We start from the raw sequence: 24,284 nt of genomic DNA, 5'->3' as shown, positions 1-24,284 counted from the left end.
GGGGATGGGGCGGGGGGGGAGGTTGGGTGACCCCCTCCTCTTTTCCTCAGCCCACCCCCAGCTGGCCGCATGCAGGTGTGGGGGGGCTGCATCCCGCCCCTCCCCCCGTGCCGGGGCCTTCATCCCCGGCTGGTACCCGAGCCCATCCCTTCCTCATCATCCCCTGAGCGGGGGGCGATGCTGCGGCCCCCCCGATCCAGCCCGGTTTCCAGCCCGGTTCCCAGCCCGGTTCTCGCTCCCCCCCCGCCCTGCGGCTGCCGCAGCGGCGCTGGGCGCGGCGCGGGCGGAGGCGGGGAGGGGAGGGGGATGCTGGGATGGGGAACCAGGGTGGGGGTCCCGGCCCAGCCCCCCACGCCTTCTCCGGGGGCTGTCCGGGCCCTGCGGCTGGGGGTCACCGCGGCCCCCCCGGATTTATCCCGCCCGGTGAGACAGGTGCGCTCCGAGCAGCGAAATCTGGGGGTCCCCTCCTGCCCTGAGCGGGGAGGGGACTGGGGGTCACCCCCGGGTGTGGGGGAGCGGCCCTGCCCTGTGTTTTGGGGGGGCCCTTGGCAGCAGCATCCCCAGAGTGCTCGATGACCTGGAGGAGAGGGGAGGGTCCTTTGGGGGTCTTATCCGCGGCGGTTTTGGGGTCGCTGGGCCGGGAACCTCCCCCCGTGTGGCGGCAGCGTGGCGCCGAGCCCCCCATAGTGGGTGACCCCAATTTGGGACTGGGGTCGTGGGGGTGCGCCCATCAGTGCCACGAGCTGTGCCTGTTCTCAGCCCCATCCCTGCCCTGAGCTGTGCCCGTTCTCAGCCCCCATTCCTGCCCTGAGCTGTGCCCGTTCTCAGCCCCATCCCTGCCCGTTCTCAGCTGTGCCGAGGGCTGTCACCCAGCCTGGGCAGTGTCCCCTCCCCGGCGTCCCCAAGCTGTCCCCTGGTCCCGGCCAGGGCGGCTCCCCTCTGCCCTTATCAGCGGGCCGCAGCTGCTCCGTGTTTTCGGTGCTTTCCCCCCAATCTGTACCCCGGGGGTGCTGACGCCGCGTGTCCCCGCGTGTCCCCGTGTCCCCAGGATGAGCACGGCCGCCAGCCCCGAGCCCCTGCCCGAGCCCCCCGCCCCGGGGCCGCGCTGTCCCCCCCAGGAGGACGCCGAGTTCCTGCGGGCGCGGAGCGGGGCCGGGGACCTGCGCCAGGACTTCAACCTGATGGAGCAGAAGAAGCGGGTGACAATGATCCTGCAGAGCCCGGTGAGCCCCCTGCCCCCGCTGGCCCTGTCCCCACCGCCATCCGCCTGTCCCCAAACCCTGTCCCTGCTGTCTCCAACCTTTTCCTTTACGTCCCCCAAACCATACCGCCTGTCCCCAAACCCCTTCTTCGTGTCCCCAGCCTCTTCTCTTCTGTCCCCCACCCCACCCCTCCTGGCCCAAATCCCGTCCCTCCTGTCGCCAACCCCTTCTTGTCGCTGCCCCATCCTTTGTTGTCCCCGCCCCATCCCTCCTGTCCCCAAGCTAACAGATGTCACCACACGGTGGTGCGTGTCCCCACCTGGCAGTGCCACTGCCACCGTGAGCTGCCAGTGCCACTGTGCCAGCAAGCCAGCGGTGTCCCCGACACCAAACTGCCAGTGTCACCTGCACCGTGCCACCAATCTGGTGGTGCCACCATCGCCACTGTGGCACCAAGCTGGTGACGCTGTCCCCACTGCCATCACCGTGCCACCGAGCCGGCGGTGCTGCCCCCGCCCCGATGTGCCACCCAGCCCGTTGTCACCCTGTCCCCATCCTGCAGTCCTTCCGGGAGGAGCTGGAGAGCCTCATCCAGGAGCAGATGAAGAAGGGGAACAACTCATCACACGTGTGGGCGCTGCGGCAGATCGCCGACTTCATGGCCACCACGTCCCCTGCCGCCCTGCCCACCTCCCCCATGGGTACGTGGGGCTCTCTGGGGACGAGGGGCAGGGTGGGAAAAACCCCAAAACCTTGGGGGGCACCAAATCTTGGCAGCCTTGGGACCTCCAAATCTCATAAAAACCTTTGAGACCTTCAGGGGCCTCAAATGCTTTGGGACCACCAAACCTTTGGGACCTTGAGGACCCCAAAAACCTTTGGTGTCATCAAACCTTTGAGACCACCAAACCTTGGGACCTTGAGGACCCCCAAAACCTTTGGTGTCACCAAACCTTTGAGACCCCCAAATCTTGGGACCTTGAGGACCTCAAAAACATTTGGTGTCACCAAACCTTTGAGACCACCAAACTTCGGGGGCCCCTAAACTTTTGGGATCTTGGGGACTCCCAAACCTTTGGAAACATCAACTATTTGGGACCTTGGGGTGCCACCAAACCCCTGGCATCCCCCAAATTTTTTGAGACCCACCAAATCTTTGGGCCCATCAAACCTGGGGGACCACCAAACCTTTGATGCCTCAGGGACCCCCAATCTTTTGTGGCCACCAAACCTTTGATGCCTCAGGGACCCCCAAATATTTTGTGGCCACCAAACCTTGATGTCCAGCAAACCTTTGGATCCACCAAACCTTGCCAGCCACCAAACCTCTCCCCACAACCTGGTGAGCCCCCCGTGGTTTTGGGGGGTCCCACGGCTGACAGGGGGTCCCCAATCCCCAGGGCTGGCATCTGTCACCCCCATCAATGACCTGCACGGGACAGAGGGGCCAGCACTGGCCAAGGGCGAGCGGCTGATGCGCTGCAAGGTGGGCAGCATCCACCGCCTGCTGGACCTGTACGGCTGGGCACAGCTGGGACACGCCGCTGTCACCGTGAGCACCCCAAAAAAACCCAAAATTAGGGGGCCTGGGGTTGCCCTGGGGGGATTTGGGGTTGTTTTGGGGGTTCAATACCTCCTGGGCTGGTACAGGCTTGGCACACCTGGGACATGCTGTTGTCACTGTGGGCACCCCAAAACCAGCTCAGAGGGAATGGGGAGGGCTGGAAAGGATTTTGAGGGTGTTCAGGGTTGTTTTGGGGGGATTTAAAGGGGTTTTTTTTGGGGGGTGGGACCTGCTGGGCCTGTACAGACAGACACAGCTGGGGCACATCACGTCACTGTGAGCACCCCAAAACCCCAGGGAGGTTTGGGGTTGTTTGTGGGGGATGTTGGGGGAATTTTAAGTTATTTTGGTGGGATTTGTTGGGGTTTGGGACCTGCTGGACCTGTTCAACTGGGCACAGCTAGGGCACACCACCAACACCACCAGCACCCCAAAACCTGTACGGGGGGATAGGAGGGTTGGGGGTGCTTTGGGTTTGAGGAGGAGTTGAGGGAGTTTGTTGAGGAGATTGTGTTGTGGTTTGAGATGTGGGGATTTGGGTGGATTTTGGATTTGGAGTGGCTATTTTGGGGTTTTCTTGGGGGGAATGGGGTTTTGGATGGTTGAGATATGGAGCTTTTTAGGAATTGGGGTTCTTTTGTAGGATTTTGGGCGGTTTAGTGGATTTTGGAAGGTTGGGAGCTGTTGGGCTCTTAGAGAGATGTTGGTGATTTTGGGGGGTTCTGGACATTGGAGGTGGGTTGGGATTTTGAGGGTTTGTGGGTTGTTATTTTGGGGGGCATTTCGTGGGGTTTTGGGGTTGTTGTTGGGTTCCTTCAGAGAGCTGCTTTGGGTGGGTTTTGGGGTTGTTGTTGGGTTCCTTCAGAATATTCTTTTGGGGGGCAGTTTGTGGGGTTTTGGGGTTGTTTTCGGGGTGTTGGCTTGGGGGGAAGTTTCTGAGACTTTTGAATGGTTTAGGGGCAATCAGGGAGGTGTGGGTCTTTCGAGGGATGTTCATTTTGGGATTTTTTCGGTCTGTTTCTCCCCCCACCCTTTCCCCCGTGGCAGCTGCGGGTCAGCAAGGAGCAGGAACACTTCTTGGTGGCCCCACAGGGCCTGGCGTGCAGCGAGGTGACAGCAGCCAGCCTGGTGAGCCCCCCACCACCCACCCACCCTCCCTCCGGGGGCTGGCGCAGCCCCCTGACCCCCTCCACGTGCCCCCCCAGGTGAAGGTGAACGTGCTGGGGGCCGTGGTGGAGCAGGGCAGCACCGGCTTCGCTCCCGACGCGCGCAGCTTCAGCCTGCACGCCGCCATCTACGCGGCGCGCCCCGACATCCGCTGCATCGTGCGGCTGCACACCCCCGCCGCGGCCGCCGTACGCATGAGCTGGCACAGCTCTCAACCCCTCATTTCCATCCCTGTGCCCTCAGCTGTGCCTGTCTGAGCTCAGCCAGAGTGCTCCAGGAGCATGGCATGAGCTGTGCCAGGTGTCTGCGGGCGGCGCGGAGACCCTGATCGTGCTGGGGCGGGCGGCGCAGCGCGGGCCCCACGGGCCGGGCGCCGTGCGCCGCGCCGGGGCCACCTTCGGGCCCCTGCACAAGAGCCGCCTGGGCGAGCACGAGTTCGAGGCACTCATGAGGATGCTGGACAACCTGGTGAGCGCCAAAACCCGCCCGGGCCGCCCCAAAACTGTGATAAAACAGACAGGAGTCGGTCGCTTCATTCAGGAAAGGCTCTGCTCTATTCCCATAGAAATATCAGAATGCTCTGGGTTAAACCTAAGTGCACACCAGTTCAGTGCTTGGTAAGGGCTGTGGAATATAATCAAATTTTCTCTTTCTAGATATGTTCACTGATTTTCATGGGACAGACCTGTCACTCTCGTGCTGAGAATAACACAGGAGGCAGTATTGTAGAAAGAGCAAAGCAGCTTTATTCAAGAGAACTGCGAGGTTTTTATGCAGTGATATGATAGGTTCTATTTGATTGGCTAATTAACAAAAACACCTTCCTCACACACCGTCCTTGAGAAGAACAGAAAGATGAAGTAGAAAAACGCCACCTGCAGATTATTTATACTTAACAAGTTATCACATCCTTACAACACCCTAAAAATTCTCACAAGCCACTGTGACAAACGCTTGCTGTTTCTCTCTCTGTTCCATTGCAGACCTATAGTTTATGCAGGTACAAAAGGTGCTTTCACTAAAATAGGTTATTGTGCTAGTTGTTTCCTCATTCCTCTAATTCTTCTTTATGGAATAAATCCTTTTCTTTGTAACATCTCTGCCTGTAACAAAAACACGCTCCAAGGCCTCATTTACCCCCCGTGGCTGACTCCCCTCTCGGTGCTTTCCCAGGGTTACCGCACGGGGTACACGTACCGCTACCCCTTCGTGCAGGAGAAGAGCAAGCCCAAGAGTGACGTGCTGATCCCCGCCACCGTCACGGCCTTCGTCTTCGAGGAGGAGCCCGCCGGGACCCCTGCCCTGCGCCAGCACGCCCAGAAGCAGCAGAAGGAGAAGACCAGGTGGCTCAACACGCCCAACACCTACACCAGGGTCAACCTGGCCGAGGAGCAGCAGGGCAGCGCCAGTGGGCAGAGGACAAAGACCACGGTGAGGGACACGGGGGGCAGCAGGGGCCTGGGGATGGAGGGACAGGGAGGTGGAGGGTGTGCTGGTTATGGATCCCATGAAAATCTGGGGTGTAGGGAGGTCTGGGGACCACCTGCATCCTGCAATAATGATTATTTTGAAATGCCACCAATGATTATTTTGAAATGCCACCACCCCATTCTAGTGGGGCAGAGTGCTGTTGGCTTTATTGGGGGTCTTCCCTCTGTGCAAGGTGCATTTACTGGGGTCTCTCCTCCATGTAACACCTGTTATTAAGATCTCCCCTCTACACAATATGCTTTTTTTGGGGTCTTCCTGTATTACTGGGGTCCACCTTCTATGTATGATGCACTTAGGTAAACAAGGAGTGTTTATTGGGGTCTTCCTGCATTTATGGTGCTTCCCCTCTACATTGGGGTCTTCCCTCCATACAAGTTGCATTTGTCGGGGTCCCCCTTCCATCCTGGGGGTCTCCTCTTCCCCAAACCCCTTTCCTGGCTTTGCAGTGGCTGCGTGCAGACGAGGTGGAGAAGGGCAGCAGTGGGACCCCCATCCGCATCGAGAACCCCAACCAGTTCGTGCCGCTCTACACGGACCCGCAGGAAGTGCTGGAGATGCGCAACAAGGTGGGCTGGGCTGGGGGACAGCGGGGCCTGGGGGGCTCAGCCCTGTCCTTGGAGGGGGGATTGAGCCCTGTCCTGCCCCACAGATCCGCGAGCAGAACCGCCAGGACGTGAAATCAGCCGGGCCCCAGTCGCAGCTGCTGGCCAGCGTCATCGCCGAGACCAGCCGCAGCCCCGTATGGCACCTGGCACCTGTGTCACCCCGTGTCCCCAGCCCCGTGTCACCCCGTGTCCCCAGCCCCATGACATCCTGTGTCCTCAGTCACAGCTGCTGGCCAGCGTCATCACTGAGACCAGCCGCAGCCCCGTATGGCACCTGTGTCACCCCATGTCCCCAGCCCCATGTCCCCAGCCCTGTGTCACCCCATGTCCCCAGTCACAGCTGCTGGCCAGTGTCATTGCTGGGACCAGACACAGTCCTGTCCCCCCGTGTCACCCAATGTCCCCGCTATATCTCCAAGCCAATATTACCCTGTGTCACCTCTTGTCCCAAGCCCCACATGCCCAACCCCAAGTGCCTCTTCCAGAGCACCCAGCCCTTCCCTGGTTCCACAGCTCTGGGGCAGTGACACCACTCTGAGGGCAGAAGGGACACTGCTCAGGGGTGGGGGACACTGCTTGGGGGGGACACACTGCTTGGGGTGAGGGGTGGGGCTGTTGACACAGTTCCAGAGGGTGTGACACCACTCTGGAGGGGTGACATCTCTCCAGAGGGGGTTGACACTGCGCCAGGGATGTGACGCCACTCTGGGGGTCTGTTTCAGTCCACTGAGAGCCACCTGGGGGACACAGAGGCCAAGGAGGGCGGGGAAGAGGCTCCCCCTGAGCCAGAGCCCCCCAACCCCTTCAGCCAGCTCACGGACCAGGAGCTGGAGGAGTACAAGCAGGAGGTGGAGAGGAAGAAGCGCCTGCAGGGTAGGAGAGACCCCCAAACCCCCAGAGAGCCCTGGGTGGCACTGAGGGGACCCGGGGCCAGCGTGTCTCTCTGTGGCAGGCGAGAAGGACGCGGCCGCAGAGGACAGCGGGGCTCCCCCCCCAGAGCCACCCCCTCCGGAGCCCCCGGCGCCTGCGGAGCCCACGGAGGGTGAGTGGGGTGACGAGCACCCCAAAACGAAGGCTGGGGTCCCAGTGAGCAGCAGGAGTGGGGGGACAAGGGCGGCTGTGGCCGAACGGCGCTGAGACGCAGCTCGCTGTCACCTCGTGTCACCTCGTGCTGTCACCCCGCTCCAGAGGGGCCGATGGCGATGGTGGCAGGAGGACGTGAGCTCTGCCGGAGGCTTTGTGGGGCGCAGGGGACAGCCCTGTCCCCCATGCCAGTCCCCACGCTCCGTTCCCATTGTTCCGACCCACAGCGGGTGCCGGGGCGCGGCTCGGGGCTGCTGGCTCTGCCATGGTGTCTCGTGGTGTCCGTCTGTCTGTCTGTCTGTCTCCACAACGTCTCCTTTCTCTTTCCTCCCCGTGTGCCTGTCACCCAAGGAGTTATCCCTGAATCCCTGGCGCCGTAGTAAGTACGGAGAGGCCACCCCGGATGAGGGACGAGGGACAGGGGCTCGGGGGGATCTTCGGTCTCCATGGAAATCCCGTAGGAAATCCCCTGGGGAATCCCTCCTCGTTGTTGCTTCCTGCTTCTCCCGCTGCCTCTTCCCGGCTCTCCATCCCACATCGCTTGTCCCGCAGGGAGGGGGCGGCTCAGGGGAGCGGTGCCTGGGGCAGGACAGGATCAAATCCCAACCTTCTCCACTCGTGGAGGCCAAATCCTGCTCCTGCCCAGGCCCCACTGGACTTTTGGGGGACAAACCCCCCTACAACAGCGGTGCTGCTGCCCCAATTCCCTCTTCCCTCTCCCCTTCCCAAGGTGATAAGAAGGCCGATGGTGGCCAAGCCCCCCCTGATTCCACTGCCAAGAAGGAGCCACCGGCGGTGGTGAACGGGAAGGATGAAGAGCAAAGCACTGAGGAAAACCTTGGAAAAGGGGGGACAGACCGGACAACCACCAACGCTGACCAGGACGCCCCCAAGGAGAAGGAGACAGTGACCAGCAACCCCGTGTCCCCCGACGGTTCACCCTCCAAATCACCCTCCAAAAAGAAGAAGAAATTCCGGACCCCGTCTTTCCTGAAAAAAGGCAAAAAGAAGGAAAAGATCGAATCCTGAGCCTCCCGAGGCCTCGCGCGTGGGATCCCCGGGATCTCTGAGACCCCTGGAATCTGGCTGATTTCCGGGCCCTCCTGGCACAAGGCACCTCGTCCCCCTTGTCACCCGCCTCTGGGGGCGGTCACCGAGCTTAGAGAGACTGTGGTCCCCGTTTGGGGAGACTCCCGCTGCACCTCCCTCCCCCCTCTCCCTCCTGGGCTCCGGCCCCTTCCCACCGCGGGCCGAGGGTTGGATTTGCTCCACCAGAGCCCAGGTGTGCTTGATTTGAGGAAGAAAAGGGTGTTTTGTGGTTATTTTCTTCACCTTCTGTTTCAAGCTCTGCTGGAATGGCGCTGGCTTCATCCCCAGGGAAAAGTGTCCATCGCTTTGCCAGGAGAACGGGATCGAGCTGATCACTTTTCCTCAAGGAGGAGCTGAGGTTTTTCCTCCCTGGATATTGTAATCTTCCTCTCCGTGGGCTCAAGAACCACTTCATCCCCTTCTCCTGGTACTCCCAGCCCGTGTTTTCCCCACGCAAGGAAGAGCAGCAGGATTTCCCACCGCTGGAAAAGCCCCCACCTCACTGCACGACCCGCACCTGGGAAAATAGGGAAAAAAAACAAACCCTCCGGGAATTGTCTGTGTTATTTAAAACTCAGCAAAACTCACTCACTAAGTGCTACTTCGGGATGAACACACGCTGCCAGCTCCTGCTGGCCTCTGCTCACGGCCACGCTGGCCCCCCTGCTTTTCCCAGCTCTGGAATTCCCAGCACAAGTTCCATCCTTCCTGGCGTTCCCTTCCCTCCCAGCGTTACAACCTCCTGGCCACCCCCGTGCCCGTGTCCCCCACAGCCCTTCCAGCGCTGGGATTTGGGGATAAATCACCGGGATCAGGCCCCACATCCTCCCCCTTTCCTGGGGGGCTCGCCCTGAGCCTTGCTGTGTCCATGGAGCCCTGCCCAGGAGGTCTGGAATGCCCCAAAATCCCGTTTGGGGTTCCCCCAGCCCAGCAGGCTTTTCCATCACTGTGGTTTCAAACCCTTTCACTGCTGTGAGACAACTCGTGGGGGTTGGAGACCCTCTGGAAGAGCAGGAAGCCCATGGAACAGGGGTTTAGGAAACAGCAGGGAGAGCCCAGGCAGGGATGTTGCCAGAGCTCCAACCTGATCCTGGATTTTGGGAAGAGCCTTTGCCCTGCCCAGTGTCCCCCCAGAGGTCCCCATCCCGCTCCTGCAGGATGGGGGGCACCGAGGGGACACTCTGAGCCCCTAAGCCCGGTCACTGGGGGGGCTGTTCCTCACTGCCACTGATTTTAAGGCTCTTTGAGGCCATTTTTGTCCCTGGGCCTGTTCCACCTGGGTGAGCCAGGGCAGCAGAGCCTGCAGAGACAGCCGTGTCACCTCCCTGGGGTAGCACTGTCACACCTGGGGGCAATTCCTGAATGACAGCACTGCCACACCCCCAGCCCAACCCGGGGGCTCCCCCAGGGGTTTTGTCCCTGAAAGTGTGGCCCCAGGGCCTCTGTCACCCCTTTTCTCCCCAAGGTTCTGTCCCTGGGGCCTTTGTCACCCTTTTTCCAAGGGCCACTGGCTTTGCAGGGATTGACTTCCCCTTCCATGAAGTTCCAGGTAGAAAGGGACGAAGGCTCCAGTGCCACCATCATCACCACGATGGAGGGCCACAGAGCCAAGATCACACCCTGGGACCACCCATCAGGAAATTCCCCAGCTCCCCCTCCCCTCACCCCAGCAAGACTCAGGGTGAGGCAAATCCCTGATCCTCCACATCCACACCTCCGCTGGAAAAGAGGCTGAAACCACCTTGGCAGCGGGGAAGGGCGAGTCCAGCCGGGCTCAGCACCTCTCCTCCCACCCACCGGGGCAGGTCCGGCTGGCAGGGCGGGTGCTGGACCCCCGGAGTGGCACCGGGAGGAGCCGGGGTGTGGCACGTCCCCCGCGTGTGACAATCGGGGCCGGGAGCGCGCGGAACGCCGGTGTAAATAAACCCCGTGTTTGGCACCCGGCAGCTCGGAGCCTGAGGGATGGGGACGGGGACTGAAATGGGGATGGGAGAGGTGGGAATGGGGATGGAAGCGGAGTTGGGAGGGGATGGGGTGAAGATGGGGATGGTCATGGGACAGGGATGAAGGTGGGAATGGGATGGGGATGGAGGTGGAGGGGATGATGGGGATGATGGGGATGATGATGGGACATCATCCCATCATGAGGAGGGGATGGGGTGAAGATGGGGATAGTGATGGGAATGGGATGGGGATGGAAATGGGAAGGGGATGGAGGCAGCAATGGGGATGGGGGTGAAGGTGGGAATGAGATGATGGGGATGATGATGGGATGGGGGTGGAGGTGGGAATGGGATGGGGATGGAAGCAGAGGTGAGGAGGGGATGGGGTGAAGATGGGGATGGTGCTGGCCATGGGATGGGGATGATGGGGACAGTGATGGGACAGGGATAGAGATGGGAATGGGATGGGGATGGAGGTGGCAAGGGGGATGGGGATGAGATGGATATGGGGATGGGATGGGAATGGAGGTGGGAATGCGAAGGTCCCCTCAGGCTCGGTCCCCTCAGGTTCGGTCTCTTCAGGCCGGGTCCCCTCAGGTTCGGTCTCTTCGGGCCCGGTCCCGGCCGGGTCCCCTCGGGCCGGGGCGCCGTGGGAGCAGCAGCGCGGGGCTGAGGGGCGGCCATGGGCCGCAGCCGCTCCCGGTCGCCGCCGCGGCGGGGTGAGGAGGCACCGGGGCACCGGGGGGATCCAGGGAGGGACGGGAGCGGCGGGGAGGTCAGGGGGAACCCGGGGGACGGGGCGCGGGAGGTCGGGGTGGAAGGGCCGGGGTTGGGGGGACTGGGACGCTGCAGGGCGGGGAGGCCCCGGTTCCTCGCTCTGGGGGAGAACAGAGACTGCTCGCTCATCCTCCTCGTCTTCCTCCTCCTCCATCTCTTTTCCTTCTCTTCTTCTCTTCCTCCTCCTCTCCTTTTCCTCCTTCTCTCCCTTCCCATTCTTCTCTATTCCTTCTCTTCTTCTCTGCTTTCTTCTCCTCTTCTCTTCCTCCTCTCCTTTTCCTCCTTCTCCCCCTCCCCATCCTTATCTCCTCCTCCTCTCCTTCTCTTCCTTTCCTGCCACCCCTCTCCACCTTGCTCAGGTTTTTGGGGACCCTCACCCCCTCCCGGCTGATCCCCCCCGGGTGATTTCCCCCTGGCTCATTTCCCCGCTCCAGCTGGAGCCTTTTCCTGCTGCTCCTTCCTGGGGGTGCCCAGAGAGGTCCGTGAGCCCAGAACTGCCCTGGGGGGTGGGCAGGGCAGTCGCGGGGTCTGCGCCGGGATTTTCTGTGGGATTTGCTTGGGGAAGCGGGCAGGGAGCAGCAGCTGAGCCTTCCCCGGGCAGAGCGCCGGCGCTCGCGTTCCACGTCCCGGGACAGGGACAGGCGGCGGCGGGAGCGATCGCGGTCCCGGGACAGGGACAGGAGGAGGAGCCGCTCCCGCTCCCCGCACCGGAGACGGTCCAGGTGAGGGCTGGGGCATCCAGGTGAGGGTGGGGGACAGCCAGGTGATGGCAAGAATGATCCAGGTGAGGGCAGAGACATCCAGGTGAGGGTGGGCGCTGTCCAGGTGATGGCAGGAATGATCCAGGTGAGGTCAGGGACATCCAGGTAAGGGCAGGAATGATCCAGGTGAGGGTAGGGATGATCCAGGTGATGGCAGGAACATCCAGGTGAGGGTGGACACTGTCCAGGTGATGGCAGGAATGATCCAGGTGAGGGAAGAGACATCCAGCTGAGGGTAGGGATGATCCAGGTGATGGCAGGGACATCCAGCTGATGTTAGAAATGATCCAAGTGAGGGCAGGGACATCCAGGTGATGGGAGGGGTGATCCAGGTGAGGACAGGGATATGATGGCAGGGACATCCAGATGATGGCAGGGATGACCCAGATGATATTAGGAATGATCCAGGTGACGGCAGGGATGATCCAGGTGAGGACAGGAACATCCAGGTGATGTTAGGAATGCTCCAGGTGAGGGCAGGGGTGATCCGGGTGATGTTAGGAATGACCCAGGTGAGGGGAAGGACATCCAGGTGATGTTAGGAATGATCCAGGGGATGGCAGAGATGATCCAGGGGATGGCAGGGGTGATCCAGGTGAGAGCAAGGACATCCAGATGATGTTAGGAATGATCCAGTGATGGCAGGGGTGATCCAGGTGAAGGCAGGCACATCCAGGTGACGTTAGGAATGCTCCAGGTGAGGGCAGGGGCAGCAGCGAGGGTGGGCCCAGCTAGGTGAGGGCACCCTGGGCGGCCCAGGGGCAGCAGGAGCTGCAGGGGGGGATTCCAGGTGGGAGTTCCAGGTGGGGATTGCAGCCCCAGCTGTGTGCCCCGGCAGGTCCCCGCGCCGGCACCGCTCCAGCTCCTCATCACCAGCACGGCCCAAGGAGCGCCGCGACGAGGAGAAGAAGGAGCTCAAGGACTCCAAGAAGGAGAGGCAGATCACAGGTGAGGGGGGTTCCCCTCCTGGAGCACCCCTAGGTGCCCCCTGCACCCAGGAACACCTGGATTGTTGGGAATCCCAGCACCCCGCTGCTCAATCCCCGATTTTCTCCCCTCAGAGGAGGATCTGCAGGGCAAGACAGAGGAGGAGATCGAGATGATGAAGATGATGGGCTTTGCCTCCTTTGATACCACCAAGGTGAGCGCCACGCCGGGGGCTCTGCGGCGTCAGCTGCCCTGTTTGGGGAGAATCCATGGGATTTTGGGATTTTCTCCTCAGGGGAAGAAGGTGGACGGCGCTGCCAATGCCTACGCCATCAACGTGTCCCAGAAGAGGAAGTACAGGTGTGTCCCCTGCTTTGGGATAGGAGTTTGTTTTGTGAGGTGGCTGTGGCCACTGTCCCACCGTGATCCGGCTTCCAGGCCTGGGGAAAGGGAAATTTGGTGAGGTTCAGACCCAAAAGCAGAGGTGACAGTTCTCCAGATGCCCGTGGGAATGGGGAAATGAGGAGGAGGAGGAGGATTGAGGAGCACTTTAGGAACAGGTGGGGTGAGGCCTGGACAGGATCAGAGCCACACTGCTCACCTGCTTTATCCCAAAAAAACACCCACATTGTCAATTCTGCTCCTTTCTGGGCTCCTGTGAGCAGCTCCTGCCCCCCTTTTGCTCAGATCCCTGGGGAATTGTGTTCCCTGGGGCTGAGCCTGGCTCCATGCTCGCCCAGGCAGTACATGAACAGAAAAGGAGGATTCAACAGGCCCCTGGATTTCATCGCCTGACGCTGGCACACGCCTCCCTCCACGGAGGATTTCGCTGCCCTGCACCCTCCTGGGTGGCTCCAGTGCTGGATTCCAGTGGGATTTGGGTTATTCCCAGCAAATCCCACAGCCAGAGCCGCCACCAGTTCCCAGATATTTGTTATTTTATTTTTTTTTTTTAGAACAAAGGTCAGTTTCTGGCTGGGATTTTGCTGTGTTCTCCCGGGCTTTGGTTTGTTTCCTGTTAATAAAACCCCGGATGTATTTTTTCCTTTCATTTCTATCATTCAGAGAATGAAGCGGGGCCTCCATTCCCCCTCCCACAAACCCTTGGGGTGACACAGGCTCTGTCCCTGTCCCAGGGGTCCCTGTCCCCATCCCGGGGGTCCCGGTCTCTGTCCCTGTCCCCATCCTGGGGGTCTCTGTCACTGTCCCCATACCAGGTGTCCCTGTCTGGGGGTCCCCATCCCGGGGCTCTGTCCCCATCCCGGGGCTCTGTCCCCATCCTGGGGGTCCCTGTCCCCATCCTGGGGGTCCCTGTCCAGGGGTCCCTGTCCCCATCCCGGGGCTCTGTCCCCATCCCGGGTGTCCCTGTCCCCATCCCAGGGGTCCCTCTCCCTCTCTCTGTCCCTGTCCCCATCCCAGGCCCCTGTCCCCATCCCGGGTCCGTGTCCCTGTCCCCAGCCCCGGTGTCCCTGTCCCCATCCCGGGTCCCTGTCCCTGTCCCCATCCCCGGTGTCCCTGTTCCCATCCCCGGTGTCTCTCTCCCTGTCCCCATCCCCGGTGTCCCTGTCCCTGTCCCTGTCCGTGCTTACGTTGCCCGACGTACCCGAGGCCCCGCCCCCTCCCCGTTCCGGCCCCGCCATTGGCCGAGCGGCAGGAAGTGAGTCAGGGCCGAGCGTGCGGCCAGCGGGGCGGGGCCGGCCGCGTGGGCGGGGCGCCGCGGGGAGGGTCGGACCAATGGCAGGAGGGCGTGGCGCTCTCATCCAATCGCGCCGAGCGGTGGGCGTGCCCTCAGGCGCGGCCACGCTCCCTCTCCGCCGCTCGTGGCGGCGCTGGGCGTGGCCTCCCCTCCATCCTCCAATCACCGGCGGCGCTGGGCGGGGCCTGTCCTGTCCCCGGCCAATGAGCGGCGGCGGGGGCGTGGCGCGCGCGGGGTCTGGCGGAGCGGCGCTCGGGGCGGGCAGAGGCCGCCGCTCCTGGTGAACCCGCGGGCACCGGCCGGGCTGACAGCGCCGGGGGGCCCCGTGGGCCCGCTGCTCCCGGGCCTGGGGCCGGGCCCGGCCGGCTCCCGGTGCCCGGGCTCTGCTGGGGCCGTCCCGGGGGTGCCACAAGGCCGGGACACCTCCTGTGCCCGGTGTGTGGGGGACAGGGCGCTCCTGCTGGCACTGGGTGTGTGACAGACCAGGGACCCTGCTGCCATCGGGTGACACAGCTCAGGGAGCTCCTGCTGTCACTGGGTGTGTGACAGACCAGGGACACTGCTGCCATCGGGTGACACAGCTCAAGGAGCTCCTGCTGGCACTGGGTGTGTGACAGGATTGGGGACCCTGCTGCCACCCTGTGACACAGCCCAAGGAGTTCCTGCTGTCACTGGGTGTGTGACAGGATTGGGGGCCCTGCTGCCATCGGGTGACACGGCCCAGGGAGCTCCTGTTGTCACAGGGTGTGTGACAGACCAGGGACCCTGCTGCCACCCGGTGACACGGCCCAAGGAGTTCCTGTTGTCACTGGGTGTGTGACAGACCAGGGACACTGCTGCCACCCGGTGACACGGCCCAAGGAGTTCCTGTTGTCACTGGGTGTGTGACAGACCAGGGACCCTGCTGCCATCGGGTGACACGGCCCAGGGAGCTCCTGCTGGCACTGAGTGTGTGACAGCACTGGGGACCCTGCTGCCACCCTGTGACACAGCTCAGGGAGCTCCTGTTGTCACTGGGTGTGTGACAGCACTGAGGACCCTGCTGCCATCATGTGACAGGATTGGGGACCCTACTGCCACCCTGTCACCTGGCTGAGGGAGCTCCTGCTGGCACTGGGTGTGTGACAGGATTGGGGACCCTACTGCCACCCTGTCACCTGGCTGAGGGAGCTCCTGTTGTCACTGGGTGTGTGACAGACCAGGGACACTGCTGCCATCGGGTGACACAGCTCAAGGAGCTCCTGCTGGCACTGGGTGTGTGACAGGATTGGGGACCCTGCTGCCACCCTGTGACACAGCTCAGGGAGCTCCTGCTGGCACTGGGTGTGTGACAGCACTGGGGACCCTGCTGCCACCCTGTGACACAGCTCAGGGAGCTCCTGTTGTCACTGGGTGTGTGACAGACCAGGGACACTGCTGCCACCCGGTGACACGGCCCAAGGAGTTCCTGTTGTCACTGGGTGTGTGACAGCACTGAGGACCCTGCTGCCATCAGGTGACACGGCCCAGGGAGCTCCTGTTGTCACTGGGTGTGTGACAGACCAGGGGCCCTGCTGCCATCGGGTGACATGGCTGAGGGAGCTCCTGCTGTCACTGGGTGTGTGACAGACCAGGGACACTGCTGCCATCAGGTGACACAGCTCAGGGAGCTCCTGTTGTCACTGGGTGTGTGACAGCCCTGGGTGGGGCTCTGCTGTCACCAAAGTCCACCTGTCAGCGGGTGTGACACCGTGGGTGGCACCTTTCTGTCCCTGCCTGACCGGCCCAGAGAGCTCCTGCTGTCCCAGCCCTGCCAGGGGACCCTCCTGTCCCCTCCTGAGTCCCCCCAAGCCCACCCAGAGCCTCCCCCTCCCTCCGTGCTCCTTCCCCCCCTGCTCCTGGCTCTTTTCCACCCTGAGCCAGGATGAAAAGCTCTTTTTCTCCAGATCCCAGGATCAAACCCCACGCCCTGGAGCCTCCATTCCACCTGCAGGACGTGTCCCCAGCTCTGAGGGGCAGCAGCTCCGTGCCCACCCGTGCCCAGGTGCCAGGGAGGAGCCAGGCCTTGGTGGCAGCACATCTGTCACCCTGTTCCTGCTCGGGAGCGCTCCCGTCTGCCCGACGCCAGCGCCCGACCTTTGGCTGCTGCTGGGGCTGGGTCTGATTCCCGGGATGGGTCTGTGATTCCCGGGCTGGGTCTGTGATTCCAGGGATGGTTTGTGATTCCCAGGCTGGGTCTGTGATTCCTGGGGCTGGTTTGTGATTCCCAGGCTGGGTTTGTGATTCCCAGCCTGGTTTGTGATTGCCAGGCGGGGTTTGTGATTCCCAGGCTGGGTTTGTGATTCCCAGCCTGGTTTGTGATTGCCAGGCGGGGTTTGTGATTCCCAGGCTGGGTTTGTGATTCCCAGCCTGGGTTTGTGATTCCCAGGGATGGTTTGTGATTCCCGGGCTGGTTTGTGATTCCCGGGCTGGGTTTGTGATTCCAGGGATGGGTTTGTGATTCCCAGGTTGGGTTTGTGATTCCTGGGGCTGGGTTTGTGATTCCTGGGATGGGTTTGTGATTCCCAGGCTGGGTTTGTGATTCCCAGGCTGGGTTTGTGATTCCCAGGGATGGTTTGTGATTCCCAGGGATTGGTATGTGATTCCCAGGGATGGTTTGTGATTCCCAGGGATTGGTATGTGATTCCCAGGGATGGTTTGTGATTCCCAGGGATTGGTATGTGATTCCCAGGGATGGTTTGTGATTCCCAGGGATTGGTATGTGATTCCCAGGGATGGTTTGTGATTCCCAGGGATTGGTATGTGATTCCCAGGGATGGTTTGTGATTCCCAGGGATTGGTATGTGATTCCCAGGGATGGTTTGTGATTCCCAGGGATTGGTATGTGATTCCCAGGGATGGTTTGTGATTCCCAGGCCGGGTTTGTGATTCCCAGGGCCGGGGCTGCTCCCACCGGGTTCTCTCAGGGTCAGGAGCCCCTCGGGGGGCAGAATCACCCGGGCTCCAGCGGTTTGTCCTGCCCGGACACACTTTTCTATGAGTGTTTCGTTTGCTTCAGGGCAATCTTTTGGGGTTTTCAGGAGTAAAAAAGCAGATTCCGAAGGGAGAGCTGCTGGTCAGCTGAGGTTCAGGGTGCTGGGGATCCAGATCAGAGGCTCTGTGGGCATGGAGGGATGTGGGAGCCACAGATGTGGGAGCTCCACCTGCCCCCCGTGGGGGAAAGCTGCCATCCCCTCTGTCCCTGTTTGTTTTATCCAAAATTCAAATCCAGTTTTTTCCCCTCGAAATGTTGGTGGTGGTGAAGTGCAGAAGAGGAAACAGCCATTCCAGGAAGGATCCAGGCAGAAAAGAGGATGGATTTGTAATTAAGGGGTTGTGGAGGTGATGGGAGCTTCACCCGTGTCTGTACCAGTGCTCAGGAAGTGTTTGGATAATTTAGAATTAAGGAGAAAAGTCACAAAGCTGCAGCCCCTGGGTAAAGGGCTGGGTGTGAAACGTGCAGTGGGACATTTCTGGTGACCTGGGAGATGTGGCCCAAAAGCCACTGGAGCAGGGTGATCCATCAGGAAGGGCTGGAAAGGGAAGGAGACCTTGGAGAGCATCTGCCACTGCTGTGCTGGTGACATCCCAGCCCTTCCCTTTGGTGACATCCCACCCCTTCCCTTTGGTGACATCCCTGGATTTCCCTTCAGTGACATCCCAGCTTTTCCCTTTGGTGACATCCCTTGTTTTTCCAGCACTCCCAGGTCCTGTGGGGCCATCCCAGCAGACATCCTCACCCAAGCAGCCTTGGGTTATTCCCAGTTTATGTTTTCATTTTTATGGGTTTTTTTTTTCATTTCCCAGCTCTGGGTTATTCCCAGTTGATATTTCCATTTTCCCCCAAACTGAGGGAGCTTCTCGAGGCCTCTGGAGGTGCTGGGAAGGCAGGGGGCAGGGAAGCAGCTCATTCCTGGGATTGTGGCCTCCCGTGGCTTCCTCCTGGATTTCAGTGGAGGGAAAGCCAGCCCCAGCTTGTGTTTTCCACCTTTTCCCAGCTCTGTGGGAGTTGGGAGCTTCAGGGGGGTTTCTTGTGGGTTTGATGTGTTTGGGGTCTGCTCCAGAGCTGCTCTGTGCTGTTGGACACAGGGAAGGCTTTTTCCAATTTATGTTCCTGGCTTGAGGGACAGGGATCCTGTTGATCCCATCCCCAGCTCCAAAACTCGGGTTTAAATCCCATTTTGTGGTTTTCCTGACCCTTTTATTGCCGCTCACCATCTCCAGCTCCAAAACTCGGGTTTAAATCCCCTTTCATGGTTTTCCTGACCCTTTTATTGCCTCAGTCACCATCCCTGGGTGGGGGCCAAAACTTGGGTTTAAATCGCATTTTGTGGTTTTCCTGACCCTTTTATTGCCTCACTCACCATCCCTGGGTGGGGAGCTCTGGAAGCCCCCCGGGCCTGCAGCTTTTCCAGGGAGCTTTTGCTAATTCCCACGTGTTAATCCCAACTGCTGATCCCATACCAGCCAGAGGAATTAATAACTCCTTCCTTCTTTTCCAGGTCGACACACAATGAGATGGAAAAGAACAGGTGAGTGCCAGGGGGTGTCAGGAGCTGGGCTGGGGGGAATTATTGCTTTTCCAGGGGTGTTCCACCATCCTGAGGTGGCTTGGGAGGGAAGGAAGGAGATGAAGGACACCAGGGATTAAAGCATTCCCTGTCCTTGGTGGTTGGGAATGGCATCCACCTCCACAGCCCTGCTTATTCAGAATTACCTTTCACAGGAGTCTCATCTTTGAGTAATTTACCCTGAGTAAATCCCACTTTTTTGGCTGTGGTGTCATCCCGAGGCCCTTTGGGTGAGGAAATCCCTGTTCCCTCCCAGCATATCCCAAACAAGACCAGCAGGTCGTTGCAAAATCCCTTGGGATCAGGTGGCTCAGGGGTGGCTGTCACAACCCCTTCCCAAGGACCTGATTATTAATTCCTACATGTCGGGCTTGGGAATGGACACAGGGAAACTGGGATGTGCTGGGAGCACATTTGGAAATGTGCTCAAATTTCCCTTTTGGAAAAGGGATTTCCTTGAGGAGCTGGAGTTCCCCTCCTGCATTAACCTGTTAAAGCAGGGAAAACCCAGATGTTACAGGAAGAGGGAGGATTCCTGGAGAACAGCCAGTGCTCCTGCAGGGATCTGGGGGGGTTTGTGTCCAAAACCACCCTGTTCCTACTAAAAATAAGGAAAGGAAGCACTCCCAAGGGATTTGCAGCTGGGCAGCTTCAGCTGTGAGCAGGAACCACACAGCCCTCCTGAGATGGAAGAGAATGACCAAAAGTGGATATTCTCACCCAGAATCACGAGGTTATTGGCATTTTGTTGACTGGGCTTCCCCCAGCAGCCCGGGCTGCCAGCAGGGTTCACCCAGCAGGTTCTCCCAAGGCATCCTCTGGCCTGCCTGCAGTTCCCTCCCAGTTTCTGGAAGCCCCTGGAGGCTGGGGAGGCTCCTGGTGGGGTTTAGCTCCCCTTTCCCCCAGAACGGCCCTGGGGGAGCTGTCCCAGCCGGGTGCTCCCGTTGCAGGCGTGCCCAGCTGCGGCTGTGCCTGGAGAGGCTGAAGGGGCTGGTGCCGCTGGGGGCGGCGGCCGGGCGGCACACCACGCTCAGCCTGCTCACCAGGGCCCGCCTCCACATCCAGGTGAGGCCACCCTGGGGGCTGCCCTGGGGGCTGCCAGGGCTGGCAGGGCTGGGACAGCGCTGGGAGGGGGCTGGGGTAACTGGGAGAGCACTGGGATGGGGCTGGAGTGACTGGGAGAGCACTGGGATGGGGTTGGGGAGAGCACTGGAATCGTGATGGGGAGAGCACTGGGATGGAGCTGGGGTGACTGGGACAGCACTGGGATGGGGTTGGGGTAACTGGGAGAGCACTGGGATTGTGATGGGATGATGGGGAGAGCTCTGGGATGGGGCTGGGGTAACTGGGACAGTGCTGGGATGGGGCTGGGGACAGCACTGGGATGGGGCTGGGGTGACTGGGAGAGCACTGGGATGGGGCTGGGGTGACTGGGGGAGTTCTGAATTGGGCTGGGGTAACTGGGAGAGCACTGGGATCATAATTGGGGGAGCGCTGGGTGGGTCTGGGGTAACTGGGAGGGCACTGGGATGGGGCTGGGGTAACTGGGACAGCACTGGGATGGGGCTGGGGGAGCGCTGGGATCATGGTGGGATGATGGGGAGAGCACTGGGATGGGGCTGGGGTAACTGGGAGGGCACTGGGATCGTGATGGGGGGAGTGCTGGGATGGGGCTGGGGTAACTGGGAGAGCACTGGGATCATAATTGAGTGAGCGCTGGGTGGGTCTGGGATGATGGGGAAAGTGCTGGGATGGGGCTGGGGTAACTGGGAGAGAGCCAGCATTGCGCTGGGATGATTGGGAGGGTTGGAATCCCCACAGCTCCACATCCCAAGCGGGCTGAAGGTGGGAGCCCCTTGGGAGCCAGGGTGGATTGGGCAGGGAATGCCAGGGGGGGATCCTGAGTGGTTCCAAGTGAATCCCAGGCTCAGGGTGCCATGTCCTGGGTGGTTCCAAGGGAATCCTGGGTGGTTCCAAGGGAGCCCCGGGTGGTTCTGAGGGAGCCCCGGGCTCAGGGCTCCCTGTCCTGGGTGGCCCTAAGGGAATCCTGGGCTCAGGGTGCCGTGTCCCAGGTGGTTCTGAGGGAATCCCGGGTGGCTCCAAGGGAACTCCAGGCTCAGGGCGCCATGTCCTGGGTGGTTCTGAGGGAACCCCGGGTGGTTCTGAGGGAGCCCCGGGTGGTTCTGAGGGAGCCCCGGGCTCAGGGCTCCCTGTCCCCCGCAGAAGCTGGAGGACCAGGAGCGCCGGGCCCTGCACCAGATCGAGCAGCTGCAGCGGGAGCAGCGGCACCTGCAGCGGCAGCTGGAGAAGCTGGGCGTGGAGCGGCTCAGGATGGACAGCATCGGCTCCAGCCTCTCCTCGGAGCGCTCCGACTCGGAGCAAGGTGAGAAACCCCCCCGGGGCACGGCCACAGGGAGGCCTGGCCCCGCCACGGCCCCAACCCTGCCCGTTGCCCCGGCAGAAGAGATGGACGTGGACGTGGAGAGCACGGACGACCTGCCGGCCGAGCTGGACTGGAGCAGCAGCAGCCCCAGCGACTCGGACGAGCGCGGCAGCCTGCAGAGCCTGGCCAGCGACGAGGGCTACTCCAGCTCCGGCGGCGCCCGGGCCAGGCTGCCCGGCGGCCACAAGCTTCCCGTTGGCATTTAGGGAGCTCTCCCCGGCTCCGTGCCCTCGGGAACCCCGTCAGCCAGCACAGCGACCCCGCCAGCGTTCCCTGCACGGAACCCTCCCAAAGCCCGGCTGCTCCCGGGGCTCCGGCCTCTCTGCTCTGCTCTGGAATGTTCTGGCAACAGCAGCGACCTCAGGAGCTGGCACTGCCCGGTGTTGCCCGTCTCTGGCGTGCTCCTGGCTCTCAGGACCTTTTCAGGTGTTTTTTTGGGAGCAGACCCCACGAGGAGCCGGAGTTTGTGGATTTCCATCCTTCCAGCCTCAGTCGGGGCTCCTTGCCCCGACTCTAAATCTTCAGGGAGCCCGTGCCAGCCCCGCCGTGCTCCCGGAGCATTCCCGGCCGGGCTCGGGGCCGTGCCCACCCCCGGGGTCCAGGTGCCCCTCCTGGAACGTGGCACGGCCCTCCAGACTCCTGCAATTCCCTTCCCGCACCCTCGGGGACCTTTTCTTCTACCTCGGAGGGAGCCCAGGGCCTCTCTCCACCCCTTCAGCACAAAGGTGAAGCCTCTGCTCAGCAATAACCCTGCGGGATTTCCCGGCTCCGTCCTCCCAGGATTGCTCCAGGCTCGTGGAAGGTTCCAGAAGCCCCCACAGGGAGTGCAGGGGGTTCCCAGCCGTGGTGTGGATTCGTTTCCCAGTGCCCTGGAGGGAGCATTCCCACCCCTCCCTGCTCCGGAGGTGCTCTGGGGATGTTGGCGTGTAGAGAGCTCTGCTTCCAGCACCTTCCTTTTCCCCTGGGGCTGCTCCAGGGCTTTTCCAGGCCCTGCCGGGGAGCCCTCCCGGGGCTGGGATGGAGCCCCGACCCTCTGCCGGTGCCTCTCAGGAAATGCAGGTGCTGGAAGGCTTCAGATGCTCCGTGGAGTGCAAGGGGATGGACGAGCAGCAGGAGACTCCAGTGCTTTTTCCTCTCCTTTGTCCTTTCCCTTCCTTTTTCTTCCCCCACCCCTTTTTTCCCTTTTCTTTTTCCTTTCCTCCCCTTTTTTTTCCTTTTCTTTTTCCTTTCCCCCCTTTTTTTTCCCTTTTCTTTTTCCTTTCTTTTGTCCTTTCCTCCCCCCCTTTCTCATTTTCCCCCTTCCCTTCTTGCCACCCCAATCCCATTCCTGGCTCACATGGGGACGTGGGAAGCCACCCACAAGCCCCACAAATTGCCCAAATTCCCCCAGGTTTTGGCTCTTTTTTTTTTCCATGTGCTGGCTCATAAGAGGAAAAAAAAAAAAAAAAACCCCAAACCACAAGGAATTTTCCTTTAAAGCTGCTGGAATTTTCCACCCTCTGGCATTGTCACAGACCCTGGGCACCTGAGCTCAACCCCCTGCACTGCCAAAAAGAGGGAAAAAAAGGCAAAAAGATGGAAAACACAGAGAAAAAGAGGAATAGCAGCCCCTGGGGGCCTTTTGCCTTCACCTGGGGAATCCCAGCCCTGGGCAGGCCCTTCCAGAGGCACAAAACGTTGATTTTTGGTTCCTTTTGGACATTCTGAAGGTTTGGCCTCAGCACAAACGAGGGGTTTGGGCGGGTTTGTGCCTTTCTGAGTTGCCAATGCCTTTTTTTCCCCCTTTTTTCCCTTTTTTTCCCCCTCCTAGCCCAGCCTGCCCCTTCCCAGCCCTTTGCACTGTGGGGCCGTGCTCCGGGACCCCCAAAATTCTGCACTAAAACCCAGATCCCCCCGGGTGCCCCGAGGTGGTGCCAGCCTTTTCCTGGAATTCACTGATCCACCAGCATTCCTATCAAATAAGCTGCAGGAAGGACTTTTTTATTAAAAAAAAAACCAAACCCAGGGAGTGGGGGGAGTGGGATGGGGGCACGGACGGGTGGGAACCAAACCCACCCAATTTTGGGGCTGGTTTTCCTTTCTTTTTTCCTTTTGGAAGGCAGATCCCCAAGCACCAGCTCCCGGGAAGCACCAAAATGTTCTTTTCATCCTTCATTTTTCCAGCTCCACTCAAGCTTTCCTTTGTTGTTCTTGGGGACACCTCTTCTTTGTGCTTTTCCCATCCTTTTTTTTTGTTGTTTTTTGCTTCCCCAGCAGTGGCTCCAGCCCAGCCTGGCTCCCCTGGGCAGCTGGGAGTGGGCACAGCTCCATTTCCAGCCGTTCCTGCTGTAAATATCCAAATTTCCCACTGCAGGGCTGAACCCCGTGTCAAGCCAATAGAATGGTGCTTTTTTTTTTTGTTTTTCTGCTTTTTTTTTTCTTCTTTTTTTCCTTTTTTTTTTTCTTTTTTTCTTTTTTTTTTTTTTTTTGTTTTTCTGCTTCTTTTTTTTCTTCTTTTTTTTTTTTTTTTTGTTTTTCTGCTTCTTTTTTTTCTTCTTTTTTTTTTTTTTTTTGTTTTTCTGCTTCTTTTTTTTCTTCTTTTTTTCCTTTTTTTTTTTCTTATTTTTTGGTTTGTTTTGTTGTTTTTTTTTTTAATTCCGTGTTTTAGGAGATCTTTGCTGTGTCCATGGATATTTCTGTTCTTGTTTGATTGTTAGGAAATAAATTATTTCGTTACGAAAGAGCCGGGGCTGCTGCGGGAGGGGAGGGGACCCCGAGGGTGGCACAAGGACGGGGGTGGCACCGCGGGGACAAGGACAGGGTGGCACACAGGGGGACAGAGGGACACGGGGCCACCTGGGAGCCATCCCAGCGCCCCACCTGGGGCAGGTGCCCCACCCCAGGGGCCACACCTGCCCTGAGGGCCCTCGAGTGACAAGTGGGGTCACGGTGGTGGCCGGGGAGGGAC

General features: G+C 60.3%; 3 protein-coding genes across 3 annotated transcripts; all 3 read left to right on the top strand.

Annotated features, from left to right (window-relative positions):
- The first annotated feature begins 999 nt into the window (after positions 1-999).
- On the top strand, positions 1,000-10,147 carry LOC120505302 (beta-adducin-like). The gene is made up of 12 exons (XM_039715670.1): positions 1,000-1,223; positions 1,765-1,903; positions 2,603-2,754; positions 3,814-3,894; positions 3,972-4,121; positions 4,177-4,401; positions 5,107-5,364; positions 5,871-5,990; positions 6,074-6,163; positions 6,752-6,902; positions 6,982-7,071; positions 7,843-10,147. Exons 1-12 carry the CDS (start codon positions 1,050-1,052, stop codon positions 8,139-8,141), a joined length of 1,929 nt encoding a protein of 642 aa, XP_039571604.1. The 5' UTR covers positions 1,000-1,049; the 3' UTR covers positions 8,142-10,147.
- Positions 10,148-10,691: 544 nt separating this feature from the next.
- SNRNP27 (small nuclear ribonucleoprotein U4/U6.U5 subunit 27) lies at positions 10,692-13,658 on the top strand. Its single transcript, XM_039715267.1, has 6 exons — positions 10,692-10,863; positions 11,523-11,643; positions 12,521-12,630; positions 12,744-12,823; positions 12,905-12,969; positions 13,350-13,658. The coding sequence occupies exons 1-6, from the start codon at positions 10,827-10,829 to the stop codon at positions 13,402-13,404; spliced, it is 468 nt and encodes a 155-aa protein (XP_039571201.1). The 5' UTR covers positions 10,692-10,826; the 3' UTR covers positions 13,405-13,658.
- Positions 13,659-14,343: 685 nt separating this feature from the next.
- Positions 14,344-22,588, top strand: MXD1 (MAX dimerization protein 1). The gene is made up of 6 exons (XM_039715655.1): positions 14,344-14,401; positions 16,304-16,460; positions 18,826-18,855; positions 19,845-19,959; positions 21,118-21,277; positions 21,356-22,588. The coding sequence occupies exons 1-6, from the start codon at positions 14,344-14,346 to the stop codon at positions 21,541-21,543; spliced, it is 708 nt and encodes a 235-aa protein (XP_039571589.1). The 3' UTR covers positions 21,544-22,588.
- Positions 22,589-24,284: the final 1,696 nt, after the last annotated feature.

This window comes from Passer montanus, unplaced genomic scaffold (genome assembly GCF_014805655.1).
Source record: "Passer montanus isolate IOZ18808 unplaced genomic scaffold, ASM1480565v1 scaffold101, whole genome shotgun sequence".
Taxonomy (NCBI): domain Eukaryota; kingdom Metazoa; phylum Chordata; class Aves; order Passeriformes; family Passeridae; genus Passer; species Passer montanus.
This window is presented reverse-complemented; position numbering and strand designations above follow the sequence as displayed.